Genomic DNA, 22,254 nt, shown 5'->3' with positions numbered 1-22,254 from the left:
CATGAGCAAACTCTTCCACAAACGGCTGTGTGACTGCAGGTTTTTGTTCCAAACAATGAAGAGACCACAGTTTGACCAATCAACTGTCTGAAGACTGAATTCAGCTGATGATATGAATCAAGTCTGGTGTGTTGCTGCTTGGTTGGAACAGAAACCTGCAGCCACATGGCCCTTTGTGGAAGAGTTTGCCCATGGCTGCTCTGGTGGGTAGAGGGATTTGCCTCTTCACCAACAGTGGGTGGAAGCGGGGTAGTGGTGAGAGGGAAGTTATCATCCCTTATAACATTGTTTCTATCATAATCATTTTGCTTAACTTCCATTCAACAGCCTGGCTGGCAATTGGCCTGTCTCCTTATTGTCCATATAACAGTCAATGGGGACAGTGTCAATTTTACCTTGAGATATGAGTTAACTAAAATGCTTTAGGGTCTGTAAGGTCCAACAAATACTGTATTTGATTCAAATTAATATAAATTTAAAAAAGAACACATTAGAAAGTTAGCTACTTCCACTGTGTTATCCCACCAGTCACTATTGTTGCCGTCGACAATTTTACTCATTCTGTGACCACACAAAACACTGTTAAGTGATTGTAGATGCATATATCAATGCTAGACACCTTAAAGATGATGTGTGCCAAAAAACTTTCGTTTATCTTTATGTCAACCTTCTTTACTGACCTTTTTTGTTGGGGCTTTGATGCAGCTATCTTCCTCGGATGATGCAACCAGGAAGTAATCAGCTCTGATCATGTGACCCTTTACACTAGACATGTGAAACTGCACATATGTGATCAGGAGGGTTTCTTGCTTCAGTATGTTTTGGAAATATGTTGATACTCCATTTACTGACATTTTTAGGGACTCTCAACTAGAAATATTTTTTACGGTCACTTTTGTGACCGATGGGATTGCCAACAGTAACCTTTGAATCAAAATGATCATGAAATGTGTTTTTCTTTTTTTCTTCTTCTCATTTTGTTTCAAAATCACTGTCAGACATGATAACTCTGTTGAACAGGTGCATGCACTCGCTTCCTATGTTTTTTTTTATACCTGATGCATTTAAATTCAGTTTCCTGATTTTTTTTTATATCAAAAATTGTATTGATTATTGTTTGTGATTGATGCTGATCTGAGTGATTATCAAATAAATACACATATTTGTTTTAACTTCAATGCTGTCATTTTTTAGTATCAGTTTTATTCCTCAGTGTAGAAAATTATCTCATTGATATTTATAAGGAGTTCCTTTTTTTCCTGTTTTTCTCAACTGGCAGTACATGCTAATTAGCATTAAATACAAATCAAAGATGAGGCTGATGGGAACATCTTTAATTTCACAAGTCATGAACTGGAGTGTTGGATAAATGAAATATTTGAGCAGATGATGGTGCTGGAGGAGAAGTCATGTGATCATCAGAGTCATCACAGTTCATCCTGTTTGGATCATGTGTCTAAAGTTCACAACACTAACTTCATAGTGGCACTAAAGGATTAAAATTAATATGATTTGACATTTGGTAACCATGAATATCTGTCCAAAGTTTGGTATCAGTAATATACGTCTAAACTTTAGGCTACAATGTCTCTTAAATATTTTATTTTTTACCTTTGTTGTTTTTAATCTGCTGCTGTAACAAGTCAATTTTCCACCTCAAGCTGTAAAGTTCAAAATAAAGCTAATAATAATTTCCCGACCCTGCTCCTCCTCAACCTTCTCCTCTTCCTCCTCCTCATTCACTGTTGGAGAAAAAATTAGGATCCAAAACAGGGCCAGTTGTGATCGAGGATCTTTATTTCCCACATTCAATGATACAAATGAAAGTATCCAAAAGTGTTCAAAATCAGAAAAATACTCATCAAAGCATCAATATAACTTCACAAAAATGATTAGAAAAGACGGAGACGAAGTTCAGTGCATTAGAATTTACACCCAAAAAAATGGACATAAAGCCGAGCCTGTCCCGGACCAGACTAAACTTCTTCTCTCTGTGACTTTGTTTTTATACTGTACTGTAAAAGCCCTGCCTTCTTATTAAAATGAGAGGTGAACATGACACTTCTTCCCCAGTGTACGCCCTGTGATTTGTCCAGATGTCATGTTGCGATCTTTCATCAACATAATCTCCACCCTCTACGGCGACTGTATCACATTTTGCCACGTAGCGAGTTCACCCAAGTTCAGCGTCTTTGGCACCACTCTATCTTGCCGGTGGCCGTTATCTACATTGCCCGACCTTGACTCCCCCTGCAGGTTGCTGCACACACGAACTTAACGGTGCTTTCCCACGCTTTGCACTCATCTCACCTCTATACGTTCTCAGAACTCCGTGCTTTTCCTTTTTTTACGTAACATTCCCCCCTGTGAGACTTGAAAGTCTCATTAAAGTAAAAATTACATATAAAGCATGATTACAGCAGAAGGTAATGACAAGACAATCAGTAGGCAAAGAGTTTCAGAAGGTCAGAACAAGTAGGAGTTTTTTTTTTAGCAATTTATCATTAAGATCAGAAACTAAAAAATACTAAAAAGTATGTATTATATGAGTCAGACTGCATTTAGTTGCAACCCATAGCATTAAAAATACTAAAAATCCTCAATAGTGCCAACTTTAATTGTCAATGTATTTAACCACAAAGATGAGTATTATAAGTTTTTACAGTAAACAGATAGGCTAAACATCTGTCTCCTTCATATATGGTTGTTGGCAAATTGTTTACATGGTATTGCTACACTTTATTTTGCAGGTTGCCATTATCTACGTTGCCCGACCTTCACTCCCCCTGCAGGTGGCTGCACACGCGAACTTAACAGAGCTTTCCCACGCTTCACACTCACCCCTTCCTTCTCTATAATGCTTTTCCTTTTTTTTTAACCCAACATAGTCCGTATAAAAACAGGACCACAGCAGACATCTCCACTTTCAAGACTCCAACCTTTCAGAGTTTTTCCCTTCACCTCCGCGACAGCGACATGGGTCTTTGGGTAAGTTGAGCAGCTGACTCTCTCACATTTAATTTACACTAAACATTGTGTGTATCTTTCTGTATGTAGTTTCTGTTTCATCCTGATGCAAATGCAAATGACTGAATCAGTAGAAAGTTTGTCTGCAATATCAACCATTTTAATAAAGGATTAATGCTTATTATGTAAATATTTTCAGCTTCCACACTGATCTACCACAGTTAACTGAGTATTTTGGGGTTTGGACCCAGTGGTCACACAAAGCAACACATTTTAGGTCACCATGGGAACTATCAACTTTTGTTTAGCTAGATAGTTTTTCACTGTGTTTAACAGTTTGTGACGACTGAGTATTAGGGCCACATTGAAGGGAAAAAAAATCACAGACTTTGAGAATAAAGTTGTAAATTTATGAGAATAAAGTCATTATGTTTGGTGCATTATGTAACAACTAGCCTAAAAATGCGGTAAAGTTTATATTGCGTTCAAGAATTTTATTACAAAATGTGGCAGATTTTTACATCATGAGAAGAACATTTTATACATTATTACAAAGTGCAGCAATGGTGACTCCTCAGTCGTGATCCTTCTCGACTTGAGCGCTGCTTTTGACATGTTGGATCACACATAATGCTGAACCCCTAAATTAATATATAAATAAAGTTCATTATCATATTATTATTGTCTACCCAGGTAACACTGTTAGTGGGGCTGCTGGTTTCGGTGGCAGCGGACCAGAGCTACCTGCCCATTGACTGTGATGACGTGTATCGCCATGACAACACCAGCTCCAGTGGGGTGTACACCATCTACCCAGGAGGCCCCACCTCACCCCTGCACGTCCTCTGTGACATGGACACTGACGGGGGCAGATGGACCGTCAGTACACTACACCTCATATCTGATTAGAGTTCAGATTTGACGATGAGACTTAAAAAGCCAAAACAAAAGTGGAGCCATTGATAAAATAAAAAAAAGTATTGTTTCAGTTTTCAACAAGTGTTGTGACTTCTCTCCTTTGAGACGTGTCACTTAAATGATCATCATCTGATTCATCAGCTGTCAGAGTTCACATCCTGTGGCAGCTTGCACAGTTTTCTTTATAGAAAAATATATTAAAAAATAAAAACATTAGTGTATTTAAATAAATTAAAATGCCTGATTTTGTTGACCTGAAATTATGTTGTAATTAAATATAGCCTAATAATAACAAAACATTTTAAAATGTATTTTCTCATGAAGTAGTCCAAGTAAACAATATTTACAGCAGCAAACACTTGTTTTTACAAAGTCTGAGAAAGTTACCAGTGTGTTGTATAATTTAGTTAGTCCATCACCGCAGCAGTTTGTTGTGATGATGTTCATATCAGGAATCTCTGTCACTTAAACATGTGACAGAGCACAGTGTGACAGAAAAATAAAAGACACTACAGCAACTGTGATTGCTGTTTACAGACCAGATAGTCATCAAACTCACCTGGTTCAGTTGAAAAGAGTTTTTAGTTTTTCTTTTTTTAAGTGATCTCAAGTCCAGCTAATTGAATACAGTTTTATTTTTGGTTGACTGAATTGTTGTGATTCTCCCTTTCAGGTCTTTCAGAGGAGGTTGGATGGGAGTGAAAACTTCTACAGGCCATGGGAACATTACAAGAACGGATTTGGGAATGTAGCAGGGGAGCACTGGCTGGGTGAGTCCTAGAGGGAGAATTACAGGTATATTAAAGTATCTATGGATCAAATATGCTCTCGTTACGCTGTTTTCAGTCACAGGCAGCAGATTTTACCAAATAAATAAGAAAAACTAAAAGAAGCTGCACAACCTGCAGCAGCAGCACATGTCAGTCAGACAGTCAGTGAGTGGCTGGTGAACACAGCGGAGCATTTAGCAGTGAACCTGAAAGTAGAGAAATATTATAGAGACTTGATGCAAGAGGTGAAGTGGAATCAGAGCTGTGTGTGTGTGTGTGTGTGTGTGTGTGTGTGTGTGTGTGTGTGTGTGTGTGTGTGTGTGTGTGTGTGTGTGTGTGTCTCCTCAGGTCTGGACAACATCTTCCTGCTGACGATGAGGAAGAAGAACGAGCTGCGGGTGGACATGGAGGACTTTGAGGGAGGGGAGGCCTTTGCTCAGTATTCGTCTTTCTTTGTCGACTCTGAGAGGGAAGGATATCAGCTGGATCTGGGCGGCTTCACAGGAGGAACGGCAGGTGAGGGTCACTTCAGTGGAAATGTTTCCTTTTCTTACTTTTAGGTAGGGTTAGGGTTAACACATTTATTTTAACTGGATTAACTGCAATTTCTTCCCTGTTCCAAATTGGAATGACATTTTGACTCGGTTGTTTCTAGGGGACAGTTTAACAGCCCACAACTCCATGAAGTTCACCACCTATGACAAAGACCAGGATGTAGGAGGGGATAGAAACTGTGCTCAGCTTTTACTTGGTGGATTCTGGTACAGCAACTGCCACTACGCAAACCCCAACGGCCTGTACGCACCTGATGGTGTCAACTATCCGTATGTCTCAATTGAATGGGGCACATGGAAAGGCGTGAACTACTCCCTTAAGACCATCACCATGAAAATCAGATCAGTCGCTAAGTATCCATGCACTTATTGATCTGATCAGCTGTAGATCAACGAGATAATCACGCCCTCCATCAGGGTTGGAGAGCTGGGATGTTCAGGCATATAATCACTAGTCCGACTGGACTTAATGCCAACAATAACCTCTGAATCAAAATAATCATAAATTGTCGTTTTTTTTTTCTTTCTTACTCATCTTGTTTCAAAATCACTGTCAGACATGATAACTCTGTTGAACAGGTTCATGCACTGATGTATTAAAATTAAGTTTCTTTGATTTTTTCTGATTAAAAAAAATGTATTTAGTGATTATTGTTTGTGATTGATGCTGTTCTGAGTGATTATTAAATAAATAAACTTGATTGTTTCAACTCTGCTTTTATTGTTGAAGTTGTCATTTTTAGTATCAGTTTAATTCCTCATGGAAAATTATCTCATAATGATTTTGTTTTTTCCTGTATTATTTTTCAACTAGTAGCACATGCTAATTGGCATTAAATACAAATTAAAGATGAGGCTGATTGGAACATCTTTTGTTTCACAAGTCATGAACTGAAGTGTTGGGTAAATGAAGAATTTGAGCAGCTGATGGTGCTGGAGGAGAAGTCATGTGATCATCAGAGTCATCACAGTTCATCCTGTTTGGATCATGTGTCTAAAGTTCACAACACTACTGTCAACATCATGGTGGCACTCAAGGAAAAGTTATTATGATTTGACATCTGGGAACCATGAGTATCTGTCCAAAGATTGATATCGGTAATATAAGTCTAAACTTTAGGCTACAATGTCTCTTTTAAGTATTTCATTTTTTACCTTTGTTGTTTTTCATCTGCTGCTGTAATAAGTCAATTTCCATCAGTGGGATCAATAAAAAGTCTTGTCTTATCCTTTATTATCTGCATTTATGACGGAAACAATCTCAAGCTTTACAGTAACTTCAAAACAAAGCTAAAAATAATTTTCTAAAAACTGGAGCACGCACATCCAAACGCACTACAGGTGCAGGACCAACAAACAAAATGAACTTGTCAGGACGAAGATCCACAGTGATCGAAACGTTGATCGTTCCACAATAAACATTAGTGGAGCATGATACAGTGTGCGGACTTCACTCCTTTTTTACAAAAATAATTTTCTAACCCTGCTCCTCTCCATCCTTCTCCTCTTCTTCTTCTTCCTCCTCCTCCACATATACATATAGCCTGTATAAAACAATTGTTTTAATAGCTGACCGGCTATAAAAACAGGACCACAGCAGACATCTCCACTTTCGAGACACTTTTCCCTTCACCTCCTCTTTTTTAGGATATCAAGGATATCAGCTCGATCTGGGCGGCAGGTGAGGGTCACTTCAGTGGAAATGTTTCCTTTTCTTACTTTTAGGTATTCAACAATGAGCCGGGTGAAGGCTGAATGTTACACTGTTGACAAACAGGCTAATTCAAATACTACATGATTTTTGTGAATTCTGTAAAAATAATTGTAGACAATGGAAAGATTTGGCTGCTTCACTGATTTTACTACAAACTAGTTTATTTTAGTTGGATTAACTGCAATTTTTATCTCCTCGTTCCAAATTCATTCGCTGACTTCATGAATGTTCCATGTTCACCACCTACTGTGCTCAGTATTATCTTGGTGGATTATGGTACGGCGGCCACCACAGCACAAACCCCAACGATCGTAGACAATACCTGTCAAATATCATTGAGTCCAGTCGTCAAAAACCACGAGTGCTATTTAATACCATTGGCACTGTTCTTAAGGCCTCACAACCTGTCAGCGTGGAGGCATCTCCTAAAATGTGCAATAGCTTCCTCCACTTCTTTATTGATAATAATAAAGTAATGCTACTGCGAGGGCTCTCATCTCAGCTCCTGCATTGGACTCTGTTCCTTGTTCTGGAGCTCCTATTAAGTTTGAGCCTGTGTCTCTGTCGTTTTTAGAAGATGTGGTTGGCCACATTAAGCCTTCAGGTTCTCCCCGTGATGCTGTCTCTCCTCGTCTCTTTAAAGAGGTTTTTCCTAGTATAGGGCCGTCAGTCCTGGCTATCATTAACAGCAGTCTGTCTTAAACATGCAGTGGTGCAGCCACTACTTAAGAAATCTGGCCTTGATCGCAGTGTGCTGGCCAATTTCAGACCCATCTCCAAGCTGCCTTTTATTCAAAAAATTTTGGAGAAAGTCGTTCATGCTCAGTTAAAGTCGTTTTCAGACGAGCATGATGTCCTGGAGGTCTTTCAGTCCGGCTTGAAAGCTCGGTATAGCACAGAGTCAGCTCTATTAAGAGTTTTTAATGACACCGTCCAGGCTAATTACTCTGGTGACCACGTAATTCTTCCTTTGACACTGTGGACCACAACAGCTTAGTGGCTCGGTTACACCACCTAGTGGGTATTTGTGGTGCTTCTGTCAGCCAGATATGATTTTAACCACTCCAGAGCAGCATGAGTGTAAGCCCTGTGAGTCCAGCTCTGCTCCACTGTTGTATGGGGTTCCACAGGGGTCCATTTTAGGACCGCTGCTGTTTTCTTTGTATTTCTTGCCCCTGGGCTCCCTCCTGAGAAAGCATTGGATCTATTTTCATTGTTACGCAGACGATAGTCTAGCTCTCTGGTCTTCCCAAAAAGAGTATTTTAAATCTCCAGTTATTACAAAACTCATCCGCACGAGTGCTGACGAGGACCAGAGGGCGGGCGCATATTACACCGGTTTTAGAGTCGCTGCATTGGCTCCCCGTGCGCTTCAGGATCGATTTTAAGATTCTTTTACTAGTTTTTAAATGTCTTAACGGCCTTGTGCCCTCTTATTTATCTGACCTGCTTTTACCATAACAATCCTCGCGGACCCTGAAGTCCTCCGGCACCGGCCTTTTATCCATACCAAAACCCAGAACTAAAACCCATGGTGAGGCGGCATTTAGCTACTATGGCCCCCACCTGTGGAACAGCCTCCCGGAGAGCCTCAGGACCACAGAGACAGTTGATATTTTTAAAGGAAGGTTAAAGACACACCTTTTTAGCCAGGCTTTTAACTAGTATTTTATTTTCTTCTCATGTTCTCATGTGGTTCTATCTTATTTTATGTTTTTGCTTCTATCTTGTTTTTTAAGATGATATTAATCTTAAATAATTTTACTTGTTCTACTTATCATTGATATTATTTTATCTATTATCTTACATATTTTTATCCTTTTAAGCTGTTCACTCTGTTTACTTATTTTTTCAGGGTTTTTATCCTATCTTATGTTCTTAGGTTTTAGCTTTAACTCCAGTGTTTCCTCAGGGGGGTCTTCCACGCTGGGAGCTGTGTCTGGGTTGCTGCTGGGGGCGCTGTCCCTGGGTGCCTTCGGCTCGGCTGGCTGTGGTCTGTCGGGGTCAGGGGGCCTGGGCGCTGGTGCCCCCTGTGGCACGGCCTGCGACTCCTCCCAGTGTGGATGGCCCCAAAGATAGCGCTTCCTCAATCCTCAGTGTCATGCCATGTCTCCCTAGTGTCAGTAGAGTATGCATGTGGGTGTGTTATGTCTGTGTGTATGTGAGTGTGTGTGTGCGTGTGCGTATGCGTGTGCACGTGTGTAGTATGGAGGGTGGGAGGGGCTTTATTTGTAATTGTTTTTTCTATGTTTCTTCTGTCTCTTTTTCTTTTTTTCTGTGTGTAAAGCACTTTGTGTTACATGGCTATGTAAGAAAGTGCTCTATAAATAAAGTTTGATTGATTGATAAATGTGCCACTGAAGGGAAAAAAAATGCTTTCTCCCTCACACCACTTCTGTCATGACTTGAAGACATCAAAGCCTGGATGGCCTTGAACTTTTTAAATTTTAATGAAAAAAACCCCAGAAGTGATGGTGTCACAACAGTCACAAACTTGGGTTTTAAGACGGGCAGTGCTTTTAAATTGGATCGGCAAATTAGTGCTGTAGTGAAATCCAGCTCCTTTCAGATTAGGCAGCTGGCAAAGGTGAAGCCTTTCCTCGCACAAAAGCACTTTGAGCTTAGCTCCTACAGACATGGGTCTTTGGGTAAGTTGAGCAGCTGATTCTCTCACATTTAATTTACACTAACCATTGTGTGTGTGGAATTTTTGGTTGAGTAGACAACGTTTATATCTTTTAGTTTCCAAATCTATGTTTCAAATATATGAAAAGGTCGATTTGAATAGCTTGTGTGCATGACTATCATGCAGTTGACAGGCATAGTTGATATCAGCATTGGTATCAGTTAACAAGGTCTGTTTATAAATAGCAGAGTCATGGCTGCCCTACTCACTGTACGAAATAGAAACATTAATATATAAACCTGTATATTATTTGAATAGCTTAGTAGTGAACGCACAATAACAAGTTACATTTATTACGTGGCACTGGGCCCAGTTTAATATAATACACAATTTCTTAATATAGTAGGGGTCCCTGCTCCATCTCTCCATCAGGTCGGGGGTCCTTGGCCTGAAAAACGTTGAAGAACCCTGATGTAAATATTTTCAGCTTTGACACTGACCACAGTTAACTGAGTATTTTGGGGTTTGGACCCAGTGGTCACACAAAGCAATGCATTTTAAGTGACATGGGAACAATCAACTTTTGTTCAGCCAGCTAGTTTTTCACTGTGTTAAACAGTTTTAGTTTGTTACCATGGAGTATTAGGGCCACGTTGACAGTGATTTTAAATTGGATCGGTAAATTAGTGCTGTAGTGAAGTCCAGCTTCTTTCAGATTAGGCAGCTGGCAAAGGTGAAGCCTTTCCTCACACTAAAACACTTTGAGACAGTGATCCACGCCTTTATAACATCTCAGCTGGATTACTGCAATGCACTTTGTTTTGGAGTCAGTCAGTCCTCCCTCGCACGTCTCCAGCTGGTGCAAAATGCAGCCGCTCGCCTCCTAACTGGAGCACGTAAGAGGGAGCATATAACTCCCACCCTGGCCTCCCTCCACTGGCTGCCGGTGCACTTTACAGTCCATTTTAAGATTATTCTATTTGTTTTTAAGTCTTTAAATGGTCTGGCCCCCCTTCCCTCTCTGAGCTCCTTCAACCCTACGCTCCTGCTCGGTGCCTCAGGTCAGCTGACCTGCTGCTCCTGGAGGTACCGAGGTCCAGACGGAAGCTCAGAGGGGACAGAGCTTTCTCCACTGCTGCTCCAAGATTATGGAACGAGCTACCGTTGCACATCAGACAAGTCTCCTCACTGTCCATTTTAAAACTAGTCTTAAAACCCATTTTTACTCCCTGGCTTTTAACTCTGCTCTTTTTAGTGTTTTATGGTTTGCTTTTATTTATTGTTTTATTGTTTCTAATTGCTTTTAAAAACAATGAAACAACTATTCTACTGTCTGTTTTATTTGTTTGATTGCCTTTAATTATTTTATGTCTCTACTGTATGTACAGCACTTTGTTTTCAACTGTGGTTGTTTTAAAATGCTATATGAACAAAGTTGAGTTGAAAGTTGAGAGATGAGAATGCACCTGATGGTGTCGTATATGAAAGTGTCCAAATCCTATGGTCCACATGGAAAGGCTATAACTCCCATAAGACCATCACCATGAAAATCAGATCAGTCACTAAGTATCCATTCACTTATTGATCTGATCAGCTGTAGATCAATGAGATAATCACGCCCTCCATCAGGGTTGGAGAGCTGGGATGTTCGGGCATATAATCACTAGTCCGACTGGACTTAATGCCAACAATAACCTCTCAATCAAAATGATCATAAAATGTGTTTTATTTTTTTCTTTCTCACTCATCTTGTTTCAAAATCACTGTCAGACATGATAACTCTGTTGAACAGGTGCATGCACTGATGTATTGAAATTCAGTTTCTTTGTTTTTCTTTGGTTCGATTCCAGGCTCCTCCTGGCAACATGTCGAAGTGTCCTTGGGCAAGACACTGAACCCACACTTGCCCCCCTGTCCATTGGGTGTACGAATGTGTGTGAATGGTTAGATTTCTGTGCTGCCAAGCGCTGTGTGAATGTGTGTGAAAGGGTGAATGTGACCAACAGTGTAAAGCGCTTTGAGTGGTCCAAGAGACTAGAAAAGCGCTATATAAGTGCAAGTCCATTTACCATTTACCATAACTCTGTTGAACAGGTGCATGCACTGGCTTCCTATGTTTTTTATACCAGATGCATTTAAATTCAGTTTCCTGACTTCTTTATCAAAAATTGTATTTAGTGATTATTGTTTGTGATTGATGCTGATCTGAGTGATTATCAAATAAATACACTTGATTGTTTTAACTTCAGTGTTGTCATTTTTTAGTATCAGTTTTATTCCTCAGTGTAGAAAATGATCCTTTTTTCACTCTGTATTTTCACAACTGGCATACATGCTAATTACCACTAAATACAAATAAAGATGAGACTGATTGGAACATCTTTTGTTTTGCAAGTCATGAACTGGAGTGTTGGATAAATGAAAAATTTGAGCAGATGATGGTGCTAGAGGAGAAGTCATGTGATCATCAGAGTCATCACAGTTCATCCTGTTTGGATCATGTGTCTAAAGTTCACAACACTAACTTCATAGTGGCACTAAAGGATTAAAATTATAATGAGTTGACATCTGGGAACTATGAATATTTGTCCAAAGTTTGGTATCGGTAATATAAGTCTAAACTTTAGGCTACAAAGTCTCTTAAAAATTTTATTTTTTACCTTTGCTGTTTTTCATCTGCTGCTGTAACAAGTCAATTTTCCACCTCAAGCTGTATCTTCAAAATAAATCTAATAATAATTTCCCGACCCTGCTCCTCCTCAACCTTCTCCTCTTCCTCCTCCTCATTCACTGTTGGAGAAAAAATTAGGATCCAAAACAGGGCCAGTTGTAATCGAGGAACTTTATTTCCCACATTAAATGATACAAATGAAAGTATCCAAAAGTGTTCAAAAAGTCAGAAAAATACTCATCAAAGCGTCAATAGAACTTCACAAAAATGATTAGAAAAGACGGAGACGAAGTTCAGTGCATTAGAGTTTACACCCAAAACAATGGACATAAACCCGAGCCTGTCCCGGACCAGACTAAACTTTTTCTCTCTGTGACTTTGTTTTTATACTGTACTGTAAAAGCCCTGCCTTCTTATTAAAATGAGAGGTGAACATGACACTTCTTCCCCAGTGTACGCCCTGTGATTTGTCCAGATGTCATGTTGCGATCTTTCATCAACATAATCTCCACCCTATACGGCGACTGTATCACATTTTGCCACGTAGCGAGTTCACCCAAGTTCAGCGTCTTTGGCACCACTCTATCTTGCCGGTGGCCGTTATCTACATTGCCCGACCTTGACTCCCCCTGCAGGTGGCTGCACACGAGAACTTACGGTGCTTTCCCACGCTTTGCACTCATCTCACCTCTATACGTTCTCAGAACTCTGTGCTTTTCCTTTTTTTTTACGCAACATTTCCATTTCAGTAGCTAAACAGTTTCAGAAGGTCAGAACAAGTAGGAGTTTTTTAGCAATTTATCGTTGTGTGTTTAACAGAATCAGTTGTATACTTAAGATCAGAAATTAAAAAATACTAAAAACTAAAAGTATGTATTATATGAGTCAGACCACATTTAGTTGCAACCCATAATAGTGGAAGCATTAAAAATACAAAAAATCCTCAACAAGTGCTCAACTTAAATTGTCAATGTATTTAACCACAAAGATGAATACTATAAGTTTTTACAGTAAACAGATAGGCTAAACATTTGTCTCCTTCATATGTGGTTGTTGGCAAATTGTTTACATGTTGTTGCTACACTTTATTTTGCAGGTTGCCGTTATCTACGTTGCCCGACCTTCACTCCCCCTGCAGGTGGCTGCACACGCGAACTTAACAGAGCTTTCCCACGCTTCACACTCACCCCTTCCTTCTCTATCATGCTTTTCCTTTTTTTTTACCCAACATAGCCTGTATAAAAACAGGACCACGGCAGACATCTCCACTTTCGAGACTCCAACCTTTCAGAGTTTTTCCCTTCACCTCCGCGACAGCGACATGGGTCTTTGGGTAAGTTGAGCAGCTGACTCTCTCACATTTAATTTACACTAAATATTGTGTCTATCTGTTTTTGTGTATGTAGTTTCTGTTTCATCCTGATGGAAATGCAAATTACTCAATCAGTAGAAAGTTTATCTGAAATATAAAATGATTAATGTTTGTTTTGCAAATATTTTCAGTTTTCACACTGATCTACAGTTAACTGAGTATTTTCGGGTTTGGACCCAGTGGTCACACAAAGCAACACATTTTAAGTGACATCACCATGGTAACTTGTGATCAGCTAGTTTTTCACTATATTTAACATAATTTGTAAATTAATTTATTGTAGAATTTGTAATCAACTGCAACCATTAATTCAGTCCAGGACTGCTCTCTGTGGATGTCAGCATGATGTCAAAGGTTGTTGTGATATTTATCACTAGTTGAATCTCATCCACTTGAGAAGAAGTTGAACTTTTATCGCAGGTGGACAAAGCACACAACTTCATGATGGGTAGAAACACTTGTGGTCAAACATAACTGCAATGGAGTAAAGGTTATTGAGTCAATATTTACTTGTCCACACAGTGTCATGGCACACAGGGTAAAGTCCTCAGTTGTGAAAACATGGATCACTAACAACATTGTACATCAGCGATGTCCTGAATACGAGAGAGCAAGGGGAGGGCAGAGAAGAAAGAAGGAACATGGTTAGAAAAAAAAGAAGATGATGTGAGACAAAGGAGAAATCTGCACCAGGAGTCAAAAAACAGAGGGCCAATAAATGACTTTAACTGAAAGTTAAAGACAGAAACCTATTTAACAAGGTTGTCAGTGTCAGCAGTTAAATCATCGGGTCTGCACAACAACCTTTACAAGAACTCTACAACAAACAGCTGATTAAGAAAGCAAGCTCCATCTTGTCCGACTGCTCTCATCCCCTACATAAACAGTTTCAGTTCTTACCATCAGGTTCACTCCTTAGACTCCCATTTGCAAAGACAAACAGATATAAACACTCCTTTGTACCTTCCGCTGTTCTTCTAAATGCCATGAGGAAAAGGTAGTCGGGGTGAAACAGCCTTCCCTCCTAACTGATCTTGGGTCTGTGCTATCTGTAATTGTAGTTGTAACTATTGCAATTTTATTATGCCATGTGTTTTGTATATTTTGTCTCGTGTGCTCCTGCTTCTGCAAAGTAATCGCCCCCTTGGGGACAAATAAACGTGATTGATAATAAACTGATGATCTTGACTAAGACTTAACTGTGAGCTAATGATTATCAAATGTATGAACCCTATGGTCTTCGATCTGAAAGACGTTTGAAAAAAGCACCCCCCTCCCCTCCGAGCTCGTAAGGCCCTCCCCTCGGAGCACTGGAAAAGAGAGTAGCCTAACGACACGCATTGGTTCAATGGAAGCTCCTCTTGGTGGAGGAATGTGGGCATTGCAAAAGCGCCCAAGAACTGACATAATTTAAGGACATTTATAGATCACCCACGTTAATAGCGTCATTGAGGACCATTTACAGATAAACATTAACACATAGGCGAGTAAAAAACAAAAAGTTGTCTACATTAATGTTTCAATCTACATTTTGTAATAAACAAATTCTAAATATAATTTGATATGACCAAGACACCTAAAAACAAAAACACGGCCGTTTTCATCAATTTACAAGCCAGTGGGCAACACACATACATTGGAGTGAATGACTTTCTGGGCGCTTTTGCAATACCCATATCCTGCCACTCGGGGCGCAAAACCCTTACCACGGGAGTCAATGGTGGTGTCTTTACTCTCTTTTACAGTGCTCTAAGAGCAACAAGCCTGCCAACAGAAACCAAGCTTGGCGCCTTTTGAACATAAACGGGGTCGCTCTGCACACTGCACACCGCGGCTCAACTGAGCTCCAGACCCCAAGGGGCTGTCCCATTCCTCCACACTTGGCTCAGTGCGCTTGCTTACGCACACACTTTGGTGACGTTTTGCCGGCGGAACGTATATTTACATATGTACAAGCATGGATTAAGTGGCCAACCGTGTGGGGGGAGATTTAAAAGCAATCGGGACACACTTGACATGTGCAGCCTGTGCCGTTGCGCACAGTAACACAACTAGACGACACACTCACACACACACAGCACAGCAACAGTTTTAATAAACAGTGCTGCTGGATCACAGTCTCATCTACTCCAAAAGTGTCTCTATGCGCAAGATTCAGATCATAAATGTGTAGGCTAAGCCCAACTCCGTAAGTAAATAAAACAAACGAGAAAAACGAAAAAATAAAAACATGAACAGAGCATGATGAATATAAAATATGACATCAAAAAGTCATAATTATGAGATAGAAAGTTAATTTCATTTTATTGAGATTAATTCCTAAACGGGCTTGTGGCTGCCGGTGACGGCGGACTTCACCGTGGTGCATTGTGGGATTTATACTTGGCCAAATACCGCTCGGATGCGGTCTTACCATAAGTGTGGGTAAAGTGCAAATCAAGCGCGCTGCACTTTCAGTCATTGGAGAAATGGGACACACTTGCGCACTGACACTAAGAACATGAACGCGCACGCCAAGCGCCCAAGTGTGTAAGTGTGATCGAGTGTGCATATTGGGACAGGCCCCAAGTCTCCCTGCTCCTCTCTCCCTCCAGCTCTGGAGCCTTCCTCGGCGCCACTAATTATCGGTAGCCTAACTGGTGGCGGCAACGGGACCGCCGGCGCCGAGGAAGGCTCCAGGGCTGGAGGCAGACTGGTCACGCCGGGTGGCCCAGCACAGGGCGCTGTGTAACGGGGAGAGAAGCAGGAAGACTCGGGGTCTGGAGCTCAACGGAGCCGCGGTGTGCTGTGTGAACAGAGCTCACACAGGGCGCTGTGTGTCCGGGAGAGGATCAGGGAGTCTCGACGTTACACCGGAATCCTAGTGGGGATTTCAGCAGCAGACCGGCCGGGGGTGGGGGGCCAGCAGGCGCTGAATTTATGGGTTCATGTGTCTGCGGCTGAGCTGCTCAGGGCGGTTACAAACCACTTGTAGTTTCTCAGCGGAAGGGGGTGGGGACGAGGCGGGTTGAATCAGGACAACAAGAAGCAGGGGAGCCAAGGCGATTGGATGGAGGGAACGGGAGGGAAATTGACCAATAGGAGCCGTCCGGGTTGCATGGCTCCTATTGGTCAATTTCTCTGGAAGCCTGCAGCCACGAGAGAAAATGGATTTTTTTCGCTCCTTTTTCTCTTTACATTGTGTAGGTCGTACTATAGGGCCATAATCACCATCTGACATTAATAATAATGATCAATCTTTCAAATCGTAGACCATTGCTTTAAAGGGGAATTACCGTTTATTACAATCTGGACATAATTTCTAGCATAAAATACGATCATTTACTCACCCAGATAACTTTGGCGTCTTTACAAGTCGTTCCGACAAAGTTAGATCCAGCTGAGAGCCATGTATATCCACATAATGCGAGTCTAATTGTGGATCACACATAATGCTGAACCCCTAAATTAAAGTAGTAAATAAAGTTCATTATCATATTATTATTATCTACCCAGGTAACACTGTTAGTGGGGCTGTTGGTTTCGGTGGCATCGGACCAGAGCTACCTGCCCATTGACTGTGATGACGTGTATCGCCATGACAACACCAGCTCCAGTGGGGTGTACACCATCTTCCCAGGAGGCCCCACCTCACCCCTGCACGTCCTCTGTGACATGGACACTGACGGGGGCAGATGGACCGTCAGTACACTAATCAGACAATTTGAAAATGATTTAAAAACCTTTAATTCAACAGAAAATGTCACTAATAATAAAAAATCGCTGCAGTTTTCAACAAATATTTTGACCTGTTTCTTTTGAGACTTGATATGTTACTGATATAATGTTTTAATATACTGAGTATTATCATCTGATTTCTCACATCAAGTCTGCAAAAGTTTGTCCATGTTGCATCACCGCAACAGTTTGTTCAGATGCTCAGGAGTCTCTTGATTTACAACGGGCAATTATCAGCAGTTACAGACAAACCAATAAAACATGAAAGAGCACAGTGTTGAGTCTAAATGCTTTAGTTTTTTGATGATATGAGGTGATTTTAAGTCCTACTAATTAAATCTATACAGCTTTGTTTTAGTTGACTGTTGTAATTCTCTCTTTCAGGTCTTTCAGAGGAGGTTGGATGGGAGTGAAAACTTCTTCAGGCCATGGGATAAATATAAGAGTGGATTTGGGAATGTAGCAGGGGAGCACTGGCTGGGTGAGTCCTAGAGGGAGAATTACAGGTACATTATAGTATCTGTGGATTAAATATGGTCTTGTTACATTGTTTTTTCAGTCACTAAAGGCAGCGGCTTTTACCAAATAAATAAGAAAAAAAACTAAAAGAAGCTCTGCACATCCTGCAGCAGCACATGTCAGTCAGACAGTCAGTGAGTGGCTGGTGAACACATGTTTAGAAATGAATAAATTAAAGTATCATAGCCTTGGTGGAAGAGTGTAATCAGAGCTGTGTGTGTGTGTGTGTGTGTCTGTGTGTGTGTGTGTCTCCTCAGGTCTGCACTCTAAAAAGTGATTCATGGGGTTAGTTTGTATAGCTCAAAATCAAGAGCTTTTTCTGCTTAAAAAATTAAGTTTGTTATGCATATACATTATAATGAGTTGATAACTTAATTTGATAAGTTGGTCTAAATGAAAATAAATAAAATTGTCGTATCTCAATAATACATGAATTTTGAACAGATATTTCTGCCTTAACTTAACATAGAGGTGTATTCAGTTAGCACAACTTAAAAATCTGTGTCTGTATTTTGTTAGAAGTTGAGTACAGGCTAACTGCTAGTACATGTTTAGTGCGAACCATGCGGCATGCCTGTTGGAAGCACAGGATTGGAAAGACACCAGTGACCAGAGCACAGAGTTGGAGACACCCATTTGCAAACTTTACAGCTTGGTGAGTACAATCTTGACTCGTTTTATTCACAACAGCTATCAGTACAGTTAGTAGGCTACAAGAATTCGTTTTTCACCACTAGATGCTGTTTCTCTGTCAGCAGTTGTCAAACAAATATTGTTGAGATGCCACAGGACTAGTTATAAGCTAGTTGTTAGAATAGCATGAGTGTGCACTGCCATTTCTTTGCAGTAGTTTGTGTGCAAATTATTAGCATGTTGTACTTATTTGTGCCTTTTCTTTTTATTTAGATAAACCAAGAATTAAGACAGATCACCACTGTCTGCCCTGGAGTCAACATTCATGGGGAAAATCAGACTCAAGAGTATGACTGTCAAAATGTTCAGACTGTTCAAAAGACTGTTTTAAAGGGCTATTTTATATTGTAAGTTTCTTAATTTATTTTATGAATGCTACTTTTTTTATATATCATATACACTCAGTCCTGTTGCTGTAGAGTGAGATGCTGACTTGTCTTTGAATAAACAGTTAGATCAAACTGAAAGTTCAATGTGTGATATATTCTGACTTAGATAAATAAGTTCTTACTACTAAAAGAAATTGAGGTAACAATTTCCATGGACATTTCTGAGTAGAATGAAACGAAAATAAATAAGTTAAACTAAACTAAAAGGGGTAATTTTAACACAATTAAAATTAGGTTGGTTTGACTTAAATAAGCTTGTAGAGGACAAGGGAAATCATGTTGCTTGTACTTAAGTAATTAAGTTGGCCTAACTAGAGAAGTCTTGTGGCATGTACTTAATACTAGCTAAGTTGAAATAACTTAAAAATATCCATGGAAATTGTTACCTCAATTTTTTTACGTTGAGCCAGCACATCATTTGTTAGAGTGTGGACAACATCTTCCTGCTGACCATGAGGAAGAAGAACGAGCTGCGGGTGGACATGGAGGACTTTGAGGGAGGGGAGGCCTTTGCTCAGTATTCCTCTTTCTTCGTCGACTCTGAGAGGGAAGGATATCAGCTGGATCTGGGCGGCTTCACAGGAGGAACGGCAGGTGAGGGTCACTTCAGTGGAAATGTTTCCTTTTCTTACTTTTAGGTATTCAACAATGAGCCGGGTGAAGGCTGAATGTTACAATGCCTTTTTTTTTAGCCTGTCAACAGCCTACAAAAAAATATGATTTTTGTGAATTCTGTAAAAAAAATTTGAGAAAACAGAAAAAATTGGCAGTTTCAGTGATTTCACTTTACAAATTTCTTTTAACTGGAATAGGGAGGTTTTTTCCCCGTTACAAATTAGATCAAAAACAACTCCTGCACACTGTCTTAACTTGCATAGTCGTTTTAATGAAAGCAGGAGCACAACGTTTCGTACCGCCGTTTTTCAATGTTTTTCGTATACACTGCATACCAAAATGTTGTGCCGTTGTTGATCTAATTGTTTGACCGTGCTGGTCTTCTCCTTCGCACCTGTCTGGCCTTGTGGGTGTGCATAAGTTTTTTGATTCTGTTGTTTCTAGGGAACAGTTTACCATTCGCTAACTCCATGAAGTTCACCACCTATGACAAAGACCAGGATGTGTGGGATAAAAACTGTGCTCAGCATTTTCTTGGTGGATTCTGGTACAGCAACTGCCACGACGCAAACCCCAACGGCCTGTACGCACCTGATGGTGTCAAGTATGAATATGTCTCAATTGAATGGTCCGCATGGAAAGGCAGGAACTACTCCCTGAAGACCATCACCATGAAAATCAGATCAGTTGCTAAGTATCCATGCACTTATTGATCTGATCAGCTGTAGATCAATGAGATAATCACGCCCTCCATCAGGGTTGGAGAGCTGGGATGTTCGGGCATATAATCACTAGTCCGACTGGACTTAATGGCAACAATAACCTCTGAATCAAAATGATCATAAAATCTTTCATTGTTTTCTTTCTTATTCGTCAACTTGTTTCAAAATTCCTGTCAGACATGATAACTCCGGTCAACAGGTGCATGCACTTGCTCCCTATATATATATTTTTTATACCGATATATTTAAATTCAGTTTCCTGATTTTTTTCATATCAAAAATTGTATTTAGTGATTATTGTTTGATTGATGCTGATCTGAGTGATTATCAAATAAATACACTTGATTGTTTTAACTTCAATGTTGTCATTTTTTAGTATCAGTTTTATTCCAAAGTGTAGAAAATGATCTCACTGTTATTTATAAGGAGTTCTATTTTTCCTCTATTTTTCTCAACTGATCCTTTTTTCCCCTCTGTTTGCCTCAACTGGCAGTATACATGCTATTAAGCACTAAATACAAATAAAGATGAGGCTGATGGGAACATATTTAGTTTCTCAAGTCATGAACTGGAGTGTTGGATAAATGAAAAAATTTGAGCAGATGATGGTGCTGGAGGAGAAGTCATGTGATCATCAGAGTCATCACAGTTTATCCTGTTTGGATCATGTGTCTAAAGTTCACAACACTAACTTCATAGTGGCACTAAAGGATTAAAATTATAATGATTTGACATCTGGGAACCATGAATATCTGTCCAATGTTTGGTATCAGTAATATACTTCTAAACTTTAGGCTACAATGTCTCTTTTAAATATTTTATTTTTTACCTTTGTTGTTTTTCATCTGCTGCTGTAACAAGTAAATTTTCCACCTCAAGCTGTATGTTCAAAATAAAACTAATAATAATTTCCCGACCCTGCTCCTCCTCAACCTTCTCCTCTTCCTCCTCCTCATTCACTGTTGGAAAAAAAATTAGGATCCAAAACAAAGGGCCAGTTGTGATCGAGGATCTTTATTTTCCACCTTTAATGATACAAATGAAAGTATCCAAAAGTGTTCAAAAAGTCAGAAAAGTACTCATCAAAGCGTCAATATAACTTCACAAAAATGATTAGAAAAGATGGAGACGAAGTTCGGTGCATTAGAGTTTACACCCCAAAAAAATGGACATAAAGCCGAGCCTGTCCCGGACCAGACTAAACTTCTTCTCTCTGTGACTTTGTTTTTATACTGTACTGTAAAAGCCCTGCCTTCTTGTTAAAATGAGAGGTGAACATGACACTTCTTCCCCAGTGTACGCCCTGTGATTTGTCCAGATGTCATGTTGCGATCTTTCATCAACATAATCTCCACCCTCTACGGCGACTGTATCACATTTTGCCACGTAGAGAGTTCACCCAAGTTCAGCGTCTTTGGCACAACTCTATCTTGCCGGTGGCCGTTATCTACATTGCCCGACCTTGACTCCCCCTGCAGGTGGCTGCACACGCAAACTTAACGGTGCTTTCCCACGCTCTGCACTCATCTCACCTCACCTTCTCAGAACTTTTAAATTTTACGCAACATCCCCCCCTGTGAGACTTGAAAGTTAAAGTCATTAATGACAAGACAATAAGTCGGTAAAGAGTTTCAGAAGGTCAGAACAAGTAGAAGTTTTTAGCAAATTATCGTTGTGTTTAACAGAATCAGTTGTATACTTAAGATCAGAAACTAGAGTATGTATTATATGAGTCAGACCGCATTTAGTTGCAACTCATAAGTGGAAGCATTAAAAATACTACAAATCCTCAGTAAGTGCTCAACTTAAATTGTCAATGTATTTAACCACAAAGATGAATACTATAAGTTTTACAGTTAACAGATCTGTCTCCTTCATATATGGTTGTTGGCAAATTGTTTATATGTTATTGCTACACTTTATTTTGCAAGTTGCCGTTATCTACGTTGCCCGACCTTCACTCCCCCTGCAGGTGGCTGCACACGCGAACTTAACAGAGCTTTCCCA

General features: G+C 40.1%; 3 protein-coding genes across 3 annotated transcripts in view; all 3 read left to right on the top strand.

Annotated features, from left to right (window-relative positions):
- The window catches only part of trip10b (thyroid hormone receptor interactor 10b), a 164,050-nt gene that overhangs the window by 24,328 nt on the left and 117,468 nt on the right, over nucleotides 1-22,254 (top strand). The window lies entirely within an intron of this gene.
- On the top strand, nucleotides 2,977-5,582 carry LOC146992147 (microfibril-associated glycoprotein 4-like). The gene is made up of 5 exons (XM_085789429.1): nucleotides 2,977-2,988; nucleotides 3,631-3,846; nucleotides 4,559-4,655; nucleotides 5,004-5,171; nucleotides 5,311-5,582. Exons 1-5 carry the CDS (start codon nucleotides 2,977-2,979, stop codon nucleotides 5,580-5,582), a joined length of 765 nt encoding a protein of 254 aa, XP_085645555.1.
- LOC146992146 (microfibril-associated glycoprotein 4-like) lies at nucleotides 6,280-20,533 on the top strand. Its single transcript, XM_085789415.1, has 7 exons — nucleotides 6,280-6,307; nucleotides 8,806-8,982; nucleotides 16,187-16,287; nucleotides 17,058-17,273; nucleotides 17,694-17,794; nucleotides 19,338-19,504; nucleotides 19,970-20,533. The coding sequence occupies exons 1-7, from the start codon at nucleotides 6,280-6,282 to the stop codon at nucleotides 20,236-20,238; spliced, it is 1,059 nt and encodes a 352-aa protein (XP_085645541.1). The 3' UTR covers nucleotides 20,239-20,533.

Source organism: Trachurus japonicus, chromosome 1 (genome assembly GCF_045865225.1).
Source record: "Trachurus japonicus isolate A0001 chromosome 1, Traja_1.0".
NCBI lineage: Eukaryota > Metazoa > Chordata > Actinopteri > Carangiformes > Carangidae > Trachurus > Trachurus japonicus.
Note: the sequence above shows the minus strand (reverse complement) of the source record. Positions and strands in the feature narration are given on the sequence as shown.

Coding starts and splice junctions, on each gene's coding strand:
- LOC146992147 (XM_085789429.1), top strand. Junction 3,847..4,558: donor CTGACGGGGGCAGATGGACC/GTCAGTACACTA, acceptor TCTCCCTTTCAG/GTCTTTCAGAGGAGGTTGGA. Junction 5,172..5,310: donor CTTCACAGGAGGAACGGCAG/GTGAGGGTCACT, acceptor GGTTGTTTCTAG/GGGACAGTTTAACAGCCCAC.
- LOC146992146 (XM_085789415.1), top strand. CDS start 6,280: ATGAGTATCTGTCCAAAGATTGATATCG. Junction 17,274..17,693: donor CTGACGGGGGCAGATGGACC/GTCAGTACACTA, acceptor TCTCTCTTTCAG/GTCTTTCAGAGGAGGTTGGA. Junction 19,505..19,969: donor CTTCACAGGAGGAACGGCAG/GTGAGGGTCACT, acceptor TGTTGTTTCTAG/GGAACAGTTTACCATTCGCT.